The sequence below is a fragment of the Epinephelus moara genome, chromosome 7 (assembly GCF_006386435.1).
Source record: "Epinephelus moara isolate mb chromosome 7, YSFRI_EMoa_1.0, whole genome shotgun sequence".
Lineage (NCBI taxonomy): Eukaryota > Metazoa > Chordata > Actinopteri > Perciformes > Serranidae > Epinephelus > Epinephelus moara.
This window is the reverse complement of record NC_065512.1, coordinates 2,594,708-2,608,286: the sequence shown is the minus strand read 5'-3', so window position 1 is coordinate 2,608,286 and position 13,579 is coordinate 2,594,708. Positions and strand designations below refer to the sequence as shown.

Here is a 13,579-nt window from a genome sequence, read left to right as displayed (position 1 = left end):
CTTTTCCTGAATAAATGAGTCTTAAAGTGGCTAAAAAAAGACTCTGATGACGAAAATTTCATGAAGCGTCTCCGTCTCCCTGCAGGCGTACCACGGCCACGCTCAGGCTCTGGAGGTGCTGCTGCAGGGGGAGAGGGAGGTGGACCAGGGGGACGAGGTGGGGAGGACCCCCCTGGCCCTGGCTGCCCTCCGGGGCCATGCCGAGTGTGTTCACACCCTCCTCAGCCAGGGCGCGTCGCCGCGCACCACTGACACCCAGTACGGACGCAGCCCAGTCCACCTGGCAGGTGGGTTCAGTTTCAAGCTCATGATTCACTGTTCCTGTTTCTGTGTCACGTTAACATCTGGTTTCAACACGTTTCAGCTCAATGTGGCCAAAAGTATGTGGACACTTGGTCTCAGGCTGTTGTTGATGGTTTGGATCTGTTAATGCAACAACACACAGTGAATTCAGTAAATGTACTGTCTGGAAAAAGCCATCATTCAATACTAATGTACCTCCACTGTGGGCTCATGGGATATTTATGTGATATTTCGTACGAGTCACAACATAGTGATGGAGGTTTAAATATTACTTTACAACCTTATTACGTGGCTCCAGGTGTAAATGCTCCCATGACTGTGTGTTTCTAATCACCTGAACATATCGTTCAGCTGCTAAATGACAAACTGAACGTCTCCCTGAATCAGCAGTGACGTCTGAAGCTTCGGACGTACAGTCAGTCACAGCTCGTCTGTTCACATGAGTGACTTCAGCTCATACCTGTGTTTGAAAACAGGTTATTTGTTGTAAATATTTGTTTGTATCCAGCACGCTGCTCACCTCGCCGCTTTTAGGCCTGTGCTTCTTATTTTTGCACTCTCTGCACTGGTGACGCAGGAATCCTCCCCATCTGATCAAACCGACTATTAATAAACATCTCTGTCACTTTCTGTTTCTTCTTCTCTTGCTGCCTCACCCTCTCCGTCCTCCTCCAGTGATGAACGGTCACACGACATGTGTGCGCCTCCTGCTGGATGAATCAGACAGTGCAGACCTGGTAGATGCTGCTGACTCTCAGGGACAGTGAGTACTTTGTGTTTTCCTCCCCTTCAGTTTTCTCTTGATCTGTTCCAGTTTGTTTTTAACACCTCCTTGTCCTCGTCTGCAGGACTCCTCTGATGCTGGCGGTCGCAGGAGGTCATGTGGACGCCGTGTCACTGCTGCTGGAGCGGGAAGCAAACGTGAACGCTGCGAATAACCACGGCCTCACTGCGCTGCACCTCGGGGTGAGTGTTCACATTCTCCCTTTCTCTGTCATGACTTCAGGGAGGCTTGAATGTTCCACCAGAACAATCATAGCACTTATCTGTTATATCTTTTCTTTTATCACTGTGTTACAGTTTATTTAGTTCTTTGCGTTGGTGACTGTAAATATCTGCTGACCAGGTTGACATGATTTTGGTTTTATGCTATGTTTCTTTGAACTTTCTTTCACTTTACTGTGCTCTATGTTTCTGTTGTCTGCTTCTCATGTCAACACTTAAAACACTGTTGTATAAACTAATGAAAAAGTCCAGGCATATTTTACAAGTGTTCCTGAAGTCTGAAATAGATTTCCAGCTGTTCCAGCGAGTCATTTTTAATTTCCTATTTTGGATGACAGATTCTCAAATCTCATATGATCTGAAGGTGAAGAATTAGTGAGATCTTTTAAATCACTTCTCAAAACTTATCTTTAAAAAAGGTTTTTCGTAAATGTTTTTTATTTCCAACTCATCTGTTTTATTGTCTCCATCAGGCATAATAAGCCTGAATGGTATGATGTGTTCGGTCGTGTGTCTGTGAGTGTCCACAGCTAATCTCACAAACTACTGGACCGATCAGCTTTATATTTTGTGCGCACAATTACGAGTGTATGCTCAGTGATCTTTCGTGGTTGAGGTAACTCACAGTTGTTGATAAACCTGTTTTATTGGCTGTTTTATTCCGTCATTTAATGCTGACTGCTCACTGCTCTTGATTGGCCAGCAGGGGCCTAAAAGGCTCAAGAAAATCACGCAGCAAAAGCATAGAGCAAAAGGTGTTTCTGGAAATCAGCTCAGTTAAAATCAGTAACTCTTCCCGTCTGTTGCAGGTCATATTTTTGCCGTCATTGTGGCTAAAAATTAGACATTCATAAAAAAATGTTGCTCTCATTTTGAGCCAGAGTCTCAAAATTCCATACCTGATATGTTATGATCCACAGAAGTTAGGCACATTATAAGATGAATTAGTCCCTGTTCTTTGCAGTCTTCGCTGAAACTCTAAGGGAGCCTGGAGGGACAGTTCCACCAGGTGCAGATCACAGTTTGCATTGTCTGGAGTGGCCGTGATCAGCTACAGATCTTTGCCAGGCCGCTGAGTGTAGTTTTCTGGTTATTGTCGTCACTCCGTTTTATTGTTTGTATTATTTTGATTGTCTGATTTGTGCCTCATTGCAGTCAAGAAATGTTTTAATCCTGGTTCAACCATGTAAAGGACTTGATTTGAAAAGCGTTGCATAAATAAGGTTTATTGCAATTCTGTTAATAATATTCTTATCATTAAATCAACTAAAAGAAAAAGGTTTTCCAAAGAGTCCATCAAGGTGACTGAATGTTGTGTCTGTCTTTTATATCACACAGATATGTGACATTAACCCTCAGACTTGTGTCACACTATATAAAGATGGCGGATAATAATGTGAACCAGCAGTATGTTTGACTTTCATTTAAAGACGTCCATCTTGTTTCTGCAGCTGCTGTGTGGTCAGGAGGAGTGTATCCAGTGTCTGCTGGAGCAGGAAGCCTCGGTTTTAATTGGCGACTCTCGAGGTCGCACCGCCATCCACCTGGCCGCCGCCCGTGGTCACGCCTCGTGGCTGAGCGAGCTGCTGAGCATCGCCTGCTCCGAGCCGCCGTCCCTCCCCCCGCTGAGAGACAACAGCGGGTACACGCCGCTGCACTGGGCCTGCTACTACGGTCAGTGTTCATACAGATACACCCAGTCTGCAGGAAACTGGTTTTAACTCTGTTGTTGTTTCAGAGGTGACGCTCGTACAAGAAATAATTACATGATACTGTTTACAGTCTCAGAGACAATTTTAAGAGAAAACGACAAAAATAAGAGAAATATTGAGTCACGTCTTTGCTGGTCTGATTTATAGTTTAACATCATTTTTGTGTGTGTGTGTGTGTGTGTGTGTGTGTGTGTGTGTGCAGGTCATGAGGGGTGTGTGGAGGTTCTGCTGGAGCAGAAAGGTTGTCGCTGTATTGATGGGAACCCGTTCACCCCTCTGCACTGTGCTGTGTAAGTTATTAGATATTATTTATTGATCGATTTTTTATTGACCTTTTTGAAAAGAGTGGGTTGATTTAAACACATTTGTTGTTGTATTTATACCAGGGCTCTTAGTTATGATTACTTTTGCTCTCATTGATCTATTAATTAGTTTTCTACTGAACTTATTGATCATTTAATCTGTGAAGTGTCAGAATATGGTGAACAATATCCGTTGTGGCTTTTTGTCAATTTGATTTGTGAGATAAAAAAAAACCCCCAAAGATGTTTAATTTTGTTGAATTAATGATTTTTAAGTTCATTCACTTCAGAATTCATTTAACCTTTATGATATTAGAGAGATCACTGAGGGACGGCCCTCACTGACAGTGACATCGAGTCAAGATTCAAAAAGTTTATTGTCATGCACAGTAAAAACACAGCGGTTTACGTCATACACTAAAATTCATAGTTGCCAGTCTCCCCTCACGAGAAACAATAATAAAATAAGAATAAAAGTTAGACTTTAAGAATTCAACTAATTACAGAAACAAAGAAAAATAATTCCATTATAAAAATAATAAAAGCCATTTCAACTTTCTGTCGATCAGTTTATTGATCAAAATGTTTATTTTTACGGTTTCCTTCATGAACCTGTGAAAGATAGTGAGCGCAGCTCAGAAAGTGAAAAGAAAAAAGGAAATAAAATGCTGTAGAGCTTCTTATTAAACTGTACTTTCATAAAATATTCAAAAGAAATGTTGATATTTTAGTGCTTAACATCCTCTGGACTGACACGGAGCAGCAGCATCAGGATTCACAGTTAAAACACACTGAACACTTTAAAAACTTTCCACCAACAGAGTGAACGATCACGAGTCCTGTGCATCTCTGCTGCTGGAGGCCATGGGCTCGGACATCGCTGGCTGCAAAGACGCCAAGGACAGGTAAGATGTGTGTGTGTAACTAAGTACATTTACTCAAGTACTGTATTTAAGTATTTGATTTAATGTGACTTCATACTTCCACTCCACTTCATCTCTTGTGTTTGTGATAAACTGAAGGATGTGTTGAGTTAATTCTCCTCCTTCTACATCTAAATAAACTCTTTCAAAACCTGTGATCTTATGATGATCTTATAGACCATGATGCATTGCTGTAGATTAAATGACCCAACAGGATATGAAGGAGTTAAAACAAGCACAACCTGAAACATCTACAGCAGGAAAATGACACATTCATGCAGCAGGAATATTAATCCAAAAATATCAGAACAGAAAAACACTGACAGGAAACATTTAGTGCACAATAAATACTTTTACTTTCCATACTTAAAGTACATTTTGCTGATACATACTTTAACTTCAGTAATGTTTTAAACGCAGGACTGTTACATGTAGTGGAGTATTATTGTTGTGGAGTCAGTACTTTAACTTCAGTGAAGCATCTTCCTCTCTCCTGCAGGACTCCTCTTCACGCTTCAGCGTTCTCGGGTCATGTTGACTGCGTCCAGCTGCTCCTGTCCCATGATGCACCTGTTGATGCTGTGGACCAATCAGGTCGCAGTGCACTGATGATGGCGGCAGAGAAGGGCAGAGTCGGAGCCCTGGGTACGGAGTTTTTTTTTTTTTTTTTTTTTTTTTTTTAACTCATGGTGTTTTGTCTCTTGTTCTGTGTTGCTGATTTAGAGTGTATCTGTTTGTGTGTGTCTGCAGAGGTGCTGTTGACCAGCGCTGGGAGCAACCTCAGTCTGACAGACAAAGATGGAAACACCGCCCTGCATCTAGCCTGCAATAATGTAAGTCTCCACACGGGGGCTCCACCCTCCACCTTATTTGATGCCAGTGTCTTTTCAAAGTCAGTGCAGTCCCTTTCTTTAAACCCTCCTCACACTCGTGCATTATCATCATGTTTGTTAGTTATTTAACCAACATTGTCAACCACTTTACCTTACCGTCAGACTGCCCTTTCTGATAGGGAACTGAAGCGATTATATCCATATATGCTTTCTTAAAAACAATAATTTGGCCTCACAGAACACAGGAGTTTTCTCTCAGATTAAGTGTCTATGTTTAGATTATTTTGACATGCTATACTATGACTTTTTTTTATGATTTTGGACGACATGCTATACTATGACTTTTTTTTATGATTTTGGACGACATGCTATATTATGACTTTTTTTCATGATTTGAAGCATGTCGTCCAAAATCATGAAAAAAAAAATCATAGTATAGTAACAAACCTTTTGCTGAAGTACATTGCTCAGCTCCGGTGGTGATACGTCCTCCTGCTTGTCCAAACTGGGGGTGTACAGACGACATCTACTGTAGATACACTGAGTATAGATAAATGCCTCATACCCATTACAAAAATCCGAACTGCTGCGTAAAGGTTTTATTCATGAAGTCTCATTGAGATCAACATGTGAGACCTGATGACACATTTAACATTAACATCAGAACACGTCAGTCACACAAAAATATCACCAGGTTTGAATGAATGTTTAATGTTTTGTCTCTGTAACTTTATGTCCTCTGCAGGGAAGAGAAGAGTGTGTGATGTTGATCCTGGAGAAGCTGTCTGACACGGCGCTCATCAATGCCACAAATGCAGCACTGCAAACGTGAGTTTCTAACACCTCCATCACATGACAAAAACATGTTCAGTCTCACTGTAATCTGATGAACTAGAAATGATCAACATGATCATGTTTAACTCTGTGTGTGTCAGTCCTCTCCACCTGGCGGCTCGTAGCGGTCTGAAGAAGGCGGTCCAGGAGCTGCTGTCTCGAGGAGCCAACGTTCAGACGGTGGATGAGAACGGTAGGGTGACCCAGGTCTAAACCAGCCCCTCTTCCAGGACCTTTATCAGCTCGAGCTGCATGCAGTGGTCGTTTGTCAGCATGGCTGTTTTCCTCTGTTCCTGCATGAACTGCAATAATGAATGATTTTAATTTGATTTATTCCACGTGCACTGCAAATGAATCTTTAAAAGAGGGTTCCCACTGCTCATGGAGTCTAGAGATGATATTCCAAGATTTAAAAATGAGACACTGTTTCAACATTTTATTGCCTTTATTTGACAGTGACAGCAGAGAGATGACAGGATGAGGAAGAAAATGACATGAATTAATTGCCAAAGTCTAATGAATGGAATACTTCATTTAAAGTACTGATTTATGATGGACAGTTTATAATAAATATATATATATAAAAACAGATGCAGCAGATTCAGATATCATCTTTAATGTCACACATTCTTTTCCCCTGTCAAGACCTGGTGCCTACATTTCCCACAATGCAACTTGACCACCTTCAGATTGTTTTCATTTCCAAACAGACTTCACACAGCTCCCTGTAGAGACACTCAAAGCTGTACACAACTTTAGACTTCAGGACCTGTCAACAGACTTTAACGTGTAAAATGGTTCAGGCAGATCTGTGGGGAAATAAAATCTTTTCAAAATCTGACTCAATTATAAAAGTCATTAAAATGTGTGTGAGTTTCAGCTCCTGGCTCATCTGGCTCACAGGCTGTGGACTGTGTGTATGACAGCCTAACACATTGGAGGTGTGACGGGAAAATGCTCACCTGCGGATATTTTGCCTGAAAACTAACATACCAGCAACAATGTGACAACCACCTCTTCAGCAACCTACATGCTGTAAAATCTTTGTGGTGCATTAGCCATGGTAATGACAGAGCTCGCCGCCCCACCTGCAAATGTTCTGCAAAAACCAGTTCCCTCCTGACAGTAGCAAGAGCATCGATGCTGCATCCTTGGTTTAGCACTGTCTAAGGCAATTGTGATTGGCTGAAAGAAGTACAAAAAAACAGAAAACTCTTTCTCCTCACGTCAGAGATGTTCTTGCTTTTTATCCACGTTCACGTAGACAACCAGCGTCCTCATGAACAGCTTTGTTCATGTACCTACGTTTGAACTACATGTCACAGGAGGATACCACTAGAGGGCGCTCCTGAGAACTCAGCCCATATAAAACTTCGGTGATGCGTGATGTAAACAAACATGGCAACACTCAACATTATTAACCTGTTAGTTCTGAGATCACCAAATATCAAACCTTCATAATGACCTTGTGTGCAGTACCAAGTGTCTGTCGACAGCTTTACAGACGTCTGTTCTGATGGTGGTCTGTGGGGAAAATGCTTTTATTTGCTGCAACATGAAGAGTGGCCAATTGGAAGCAAAGCTAAAGGCCTTTGCACACTGAGTCCGTTTTTTTAAATCTGTCTTCTGAAAAAAATAGTTAGACACAGAAACCTGTCACACTGATTCTGATGCGTTTTATTGTTCAGTTCATTGTGAAAATTTTCAGCATGTGACAAAATGAAAAGACACATTTCCTCCTTTGCCTCTCTCCACTGGAGCTACCTATCTGCCTTCACCACTCCCTCCCACAGCTGCATGAGGGGGCGGAGCTGTCCTTCCTCCCTGTCTCCACATTCTGTGTGCGGTCCACATCCTCTTCATCATCATCATCCACCTGGATATGACTATCTGACCTGTTGAACATGAGCTACCTGAGTTATGATTCTGAGCCCCGTTCCTCTGTCTCGTCTCAGCTGTGTCCCACCGCCACATTTTCTTCACTGATTCTTGGTCAAACGTCTCTGAAGGATCTGACGGAGGAAAAAATCGAACCTGTTCAGAAATTTTTATGACAGACAAACGTTTCGGACTCAGTGTGCAAAGGCTTTAAGCTGGATTTCTGGTGCTCTGGTTCACAGAACATGATCGCTCTGCCTATATGTGACAGTGGGAACCTGATTGAAACTGTCCACAGGCTGCTTCTTTGCTTATTATTGGATGTATCTGTTGTGTAGTGATGGACGTCAGCTGTGGTTGTCTCTGTGTGCTCTGTGCCCCCCCCTCATGTCTGTGTACTGTGTCAGCTGGCTGAACACTAATGGAATGCTGCTCCGTCCCTCCTTTGTCTTCTGCTTCGCCTTCCTCGCTTCCTCCATGTCTACGTCTCGCTCTTCTTCCTCCCTCCCTCCCTCCCTCCCTCCCCCTCTTCCTCTCTCTGTCTCTCTACCTCAGGTCTGACGCCTGCTCTGGCTTGCGCTCCTAGCAGAGAGGTGGCTGACTGTCTGGCTCTCATTCTGGCTACCATGATGCCTTTCTGCTCCCCTTGCAGCTCCGGGGCTCCCTCCCCAGGCTCCCTGCTGAGGCAGCTGCCCCACCAGGGGGGTAAAGGCCCGGGCACCGGCCCTCGGGGGCCACGCAGCCCCAGGAACCCCTCCGGACCCTCCAGCGAAGGAACCACCGAGAACGACTCGGAGGACTCGGAAACCTTCTGACCCCTCCGAACCGACTCTCTGCCCTCCTACCTCCAGCTGTGCACCTGAACTTTTCACCTCCCCTCCAGGAGCGATGCAGTTTTCGGTTGGTGACTTGCACTCTGGAGGGAGGAGGGTGGAGATTTGGTCGTGACGTAGCTTGGATGTTTCATCTGTATCTTGTACAGAATCGGCCTCCTGTGTGACACCAGGCTGGAGACCCCGCAGCGCTTTTTTTCTTAGTGCCCTTTTTCCAAAAAACAATGAGCGGAGCAGCCGCACTGCCCCGGACTGACTACTGCAGCCGAGTAAGATGCTCCACGGTGACGAAGAATTTGATCCGGACCAGTTCTGGTTCGGGTCTGCATGCTTGTGTTGACTCACACCACGATTTGTTCTTTCTACTCACGGGTGCTTAAATCCAAACCGACCTCGGTACTTCAGTCTCTGCATGGCACAGCAACTCGCCTCGGAGACTCGTTTTGTCTTAAAAAAAGAAGCCATTTTTAACTGTTTGTACAAAATGAAGTCGACCATGAAGACAGCTGAGTGTCCGTTTAACCTTTTTATGATTTTGGCTTGTTGTTGTACCAAATATTTGACTTCCACACGTAAATAATTAACATTTTTAACTGTTAACAACTGAAGCACAAATTTGGATTTTAGGTTTTGATGAACTGTGGCTGGAATGTCGAGGTTTAGTAGTTTAAATATTGTTCATGAAAACGAGGACACGACACACTGGGTACATCTTGATTCCCTTATTTGGGCGAGGAGACGTCAGGGTGAATCCATGCGAGCAGTTTCTACCAGCAGCGACCAATTTTTTAATTAAAATTCTTATTTGTGTTTATTGATAATCTGTTTGTAAATTCATTTTTAAATAACTCAGATTATAATGACAGTGTCTTATAGGAATGATAAAGTAGCTTCAATGTTTTAGGTAAACTTAATATTTTGTAAATAAATTTTAAATCAAATTGTAGTTGAGTAGCGATCAGACGAGGGACTCAGGACGTACCCACTGACTGAACACAGGGTTTGTGCAGATGTGAACTGAGACTGAGATTTATGCATTTTATCCTGCGGCCTCTGTCGGCCTCCTGCACTGTTTAGACTCCATGTTCCTCCCCACCTGTCGACCTGAGGGCTGCACTGTGAAGTAAGATCAGCAGGTTAGAGAGTCGTGTTGAGTCTGAAGAGTCTTCCATGTTATGAAGATGGTCATGGTAACTTAATGCTGCAGACTGAAGCTGACTGGAGCCAGTTTTTGTTGAGCTTTGGATTTAAACTGGCTAAAAAAACCCATCTTTCTCTCATCAACTCCTTTGATAATAGCATCATTCTGTAATCAATAGTCGATCTATAAGCGATACAGATTCTCAGCTGAGGAAATGTGTAATAGATGCAAACATGTTGAGCCAAAACATTACATTAGTAATGCCTCTGAAGTTGGGCTGTAAGCTAAGTACCAATTGGTATCAAAACATCTACCCGATACCTGCATTTGATCCGTTTTGTTCTGGAGGTCTGATCCTGGACCGACCCGACTCCCAGTTGGATCAGCAGACTTTCTGTTACTGCCGTCTCTGAATGGTCAGTTCAACATCAAGCTAACACAGCAGCAGCGGCTAACATCCAAAACCAAGCTGTTACTTGGGCCTAACAACATCACACAAACATCTCTGTCGTTAGACCCATAAAAACAAATATAAATTGGGCTCAAAAACAGTTTCCCCATTGACTTACATTGTGAAAGAGACATCTGTAAACCAGTGGACACATCTGTGAAATGACTGGTGTCGCTATCAGGATTTGATCCATTCGGTCTGGTAACATTTCTAAAGTCTGGAAGAGCCTGAAGAAGAAAGCCTTGGTTAACAGAGACCTTGATAACCACCCTCTTGGTACCCGTTATCTCTTTTAGGGTTTGTCGAGCCAGCTGAGGCCCAGACAGCCTGACTGTGTTGAACTTGCTTCATAGTGCAGCCCTCAGATTAGCCACTGGTGACCTGTTCCCACCTGGGCAGCTCTGATGTCTGGTCACGCAGCCCAGACTCTCCTTAAAGACCAAATTCCTGAAGCTCTGTTCGGCCTCCCTCAGTTGGTTGTGGTATTTATTATCTCTTACATGATGGTACAAATACTGCCAGCACTTACAATGTAAAGTAACACAGGGCCTTGACCACTCCCCTCCCCCTCCTCCCCTCTGTTGTCTACCTACCAGCTATGTGCCATTGTCTCTAATGTGTCCAGTGCCTTGATGTCCACTCATTTTTCTTTTACAACAAGTCCTTTGTTAGAAATATAATATTCCTGTAATTAAAGGATCAGCTCATTAAAATCACTGAACCCTGGAGGTACTGAGCTGTGCAGGTTTGTCCAGCTTTTCAGATATTTGCCTCAAATTTCTGCTACGACCAAAATAAAAAAAAATAATTTAGCTGCTTATTTTTTGTGCATTTTTGACTCTCTGTATTTTACCAGAATTTACTGACATTATCTTCCAGATATGATGTCAAGGCTCTGGGCAACGTCTGCTTCCTGAACAAGAGCGATGAATTTGCACCTGAAACACTGCCAGAAAGCGGCAGGAAAAAAGCGTGGAGGAAACAAACAAAATAAGAGATGCCAAATAAACAAGGCGCTGATTCATACAGGACTGATATTATCACATGACGTCTGTGTTTGGATAAATATGGAAGATAACTGACGTCAGAATTTTCACTTGACAAATAACAAACATGGCAGATTCGTATATAGTACTCACGTGCTGAAGTGAAGTGCAGAAACAGTCCTCGTCCTGTTAAGTGATTTCCACCCTCGTACATACAGACAGATTAGCCTAGTTTACTCCAGGAGCCAAAAGCACGACAATATGCTGACTTTGGAAACTTGTCATCAACTTTCATGTTGTTGTTTTTATCAATAAATTTACTGATGGTGAAAATAATTACCAGGTGAATCAATGATGAAAGTGTTAATTAGCTGCAGCCCTGTCTTCAGTTAGCTCTGTGGAGAATCCAGATTAATCAGGACGTTGTTTGTTTTGAGGCAGAAATCTTAAAATCTGGACAACTAAAACAAAAACTATCTGCACGACTCGACACCACAACATTCCAAGTGTCTGGGTTTTTGTTGCAGTTATTTAGTGAACTGATCCTTTAATATTTTGAGCATAATGTGGTCGGTTATGTCACATTCAATGACAGAGTTTAGAGGAGTTTGCTCTGCGTGAGTTGACCATTATGCAGATGTTTTTTTTTTTGTTGAAATAATGTCTCACTCCGATGTTTTCTCTCCTGAAGGCTGCTGATATTCTGTATTTTTATTGTCAACAAATCCCTGCGAAACAATCAATGTGTCTGTCTATTGATACTTTCTGTGGCTCTTGATTTCCAATGAAGACACAAATGTTTGAGTCAAAAAAAACTTAGTTTGAATATATAAAAAAATGTTTTTATCATTTCTTAAAACAGCTTTTCAGTGTAGCTTTAGCTGTGGAGGCGCATTTCCACCAGTGTGATGAAAAAAAGATCCTGTGAGTCGTAGAGAGGAAATTTTCTCAGAATAATGACGGTATTTATTTGTTTTGAAATACTAACTCAATATTTTGACAAACTAACTCATTTTAACAAACTTTCTCATTTTGAAATACTTCATTTTTTGAGGTAAGTCATTATTTTAAAATTGTGTCTCAAAATAATAAGAAATTAAATCATTTATTTGAGATACTAACTCAGACTGAAATAGTAACTACATTTTTCCAAGTTGCATCTCAAAATAATGAGAAACTAACTCGATCAATAAAATAAGGAGATTCTACCTAATTATGAGAAAGTTTATTATTATTTTGAGACACTAACGTTTGTCATTGTAGTGACTCACAGGATCTTTTTTTATTTTCCTCATCACACTGGCAGAGAGGGTCTCCATACTTAGCAAACGTTACTCTCAGGAGCAATTAAATTTATTGGGGACTATTTTCAGCGGCGGATTAATCTACATTTGGTACTGAAGTGAGTATTTGTGGCATCAGGACAGTGTGTGGGATCAATTTTAAATAAACTACAATGCCGCCGTTAATCGTAATGAAGGAACGTGTTTTTAGCTCTATGGACGCAGACATCAGACTTGTTTTGTCTTTTCGCGGGATTTGTAAACGATAAGAACAAGAATATCTTCAGACTCATCCTTTAAGTTGTCTGTGTGTGTGTGTGTGTGTGTGTGTGTGTGTGAGAGAGAGAGAGAGAGAGAGTTAGCTTTAGGTACTGATATGAAATTAAACTGCTTTTGTATATAATGTTGACGTAAAGCTTTGTATGAACTCTCCATCACAGATGATTTTTAAGTGACGTCTCCATCCTGAAGGTTTTTATTTGAGCTCCAGACTAAAAGTTGTGAATATTAATGATCTTATTTTAAACCCAGAACCCTGCTAGCTGCAGTTGGACTGAAATGGAGACGACTGATAAGCACACGTTGTTAACAAGCACACTGTTGTTCTGTCCCTGAGCTGAAGGTCCGCTGAGAGACTGAATCTGTCTGCCAGTATTATTATTATTATTATTATTATTATTGTTATTATTCTACCAGAGATGAGCTTCACCAGTCCTGACAATCGCTATCGTCATGTGTCTGATGATTTTCATACCAGTTCCTGATGCAGTACGACATGCTGAGGGCTGTTTGTCAGCTTCCCTTTGTTTTATATAAATTGTACAATTATAAAAAATCTGAAGTTACTGTTGTGCTGTTTTTATTTTCCATTTCATTCTCCACATTATAAAAGAAAAATGTTTTTGTCTTGTGTTGCTTTGAAAATGAACGTTCTTGCTGCTGAAGCTGATGAGGAGGATTTTACCATTTCACTGTTCATTTGGAAATTAGATTATTATTATTATTAACTCTTTTAACAACCAACAGACTGAGAGAAAAAAGCCTTTTCATTAGGGGAAGGGAACTCACGCTCAGTATTATGGAAAATTAAATTGT

At 41.8% G+C, this 13,579-nt stretch overlaps 1 protein-coding gene across 3 annotated transcripts in view; it reads left to right on the top strand.

The window, feature by feature from the left end:
• The window catches only part of ankrd44 (ankyrin repeat domain 44), a 46,812-nt gene extending 33,482 nt beyond the window's left edge, over positions 1–13,330 (top strand). For 2 of the 3 annotated variants that reach the window (XM_050048620.1, XM_050048621.1), the window contains exons 18-28: positions 86–287; positions 979–1,066; positions 1,152–1,269; positions 2,760–2,982; positions 3,223–3,310; positions 4,144–4,227; positions 4,745–4,890; positions 4,996–5,078; positions 5,824–5,906; positions 6,014–6,105; positions 8,346–13,330. In XM_050048620.1, coding sequence (XP_049904577.1) covers positions 86–287; positions 979–1,066; positions 1,152–1,269; positions 2,760–2,982; positions 3,223–3,310; positions 4,144–4,227; positions 4,745–4,890; positions 4,996–5,078; positions 5,824–5,906; positions 6,014–6,105; positions 8,346–8,605 — 1,467 coding nt within the window. In that variant the 3' untranslated portion in view covers positions 8,606–13,330. The remainder of the gene's footprint in view (positions 1–85; positions 288–978; positions 1,067–1,151; positions 1,270–2,759; positions 2,983–3,222; positions 3,311–4,143; positions 4,228–4,744; positions 4,891–4,995; positions 5,079–5,823; positions 5,907–6,013; positions 6,106–8,345) is intronic. The other variant, XM_050048622.1, reaches the window with a different exon arrangement.
• The last annotated feature ends 249 nt before the right edge of the window (positions 13,331–13,579 follow it).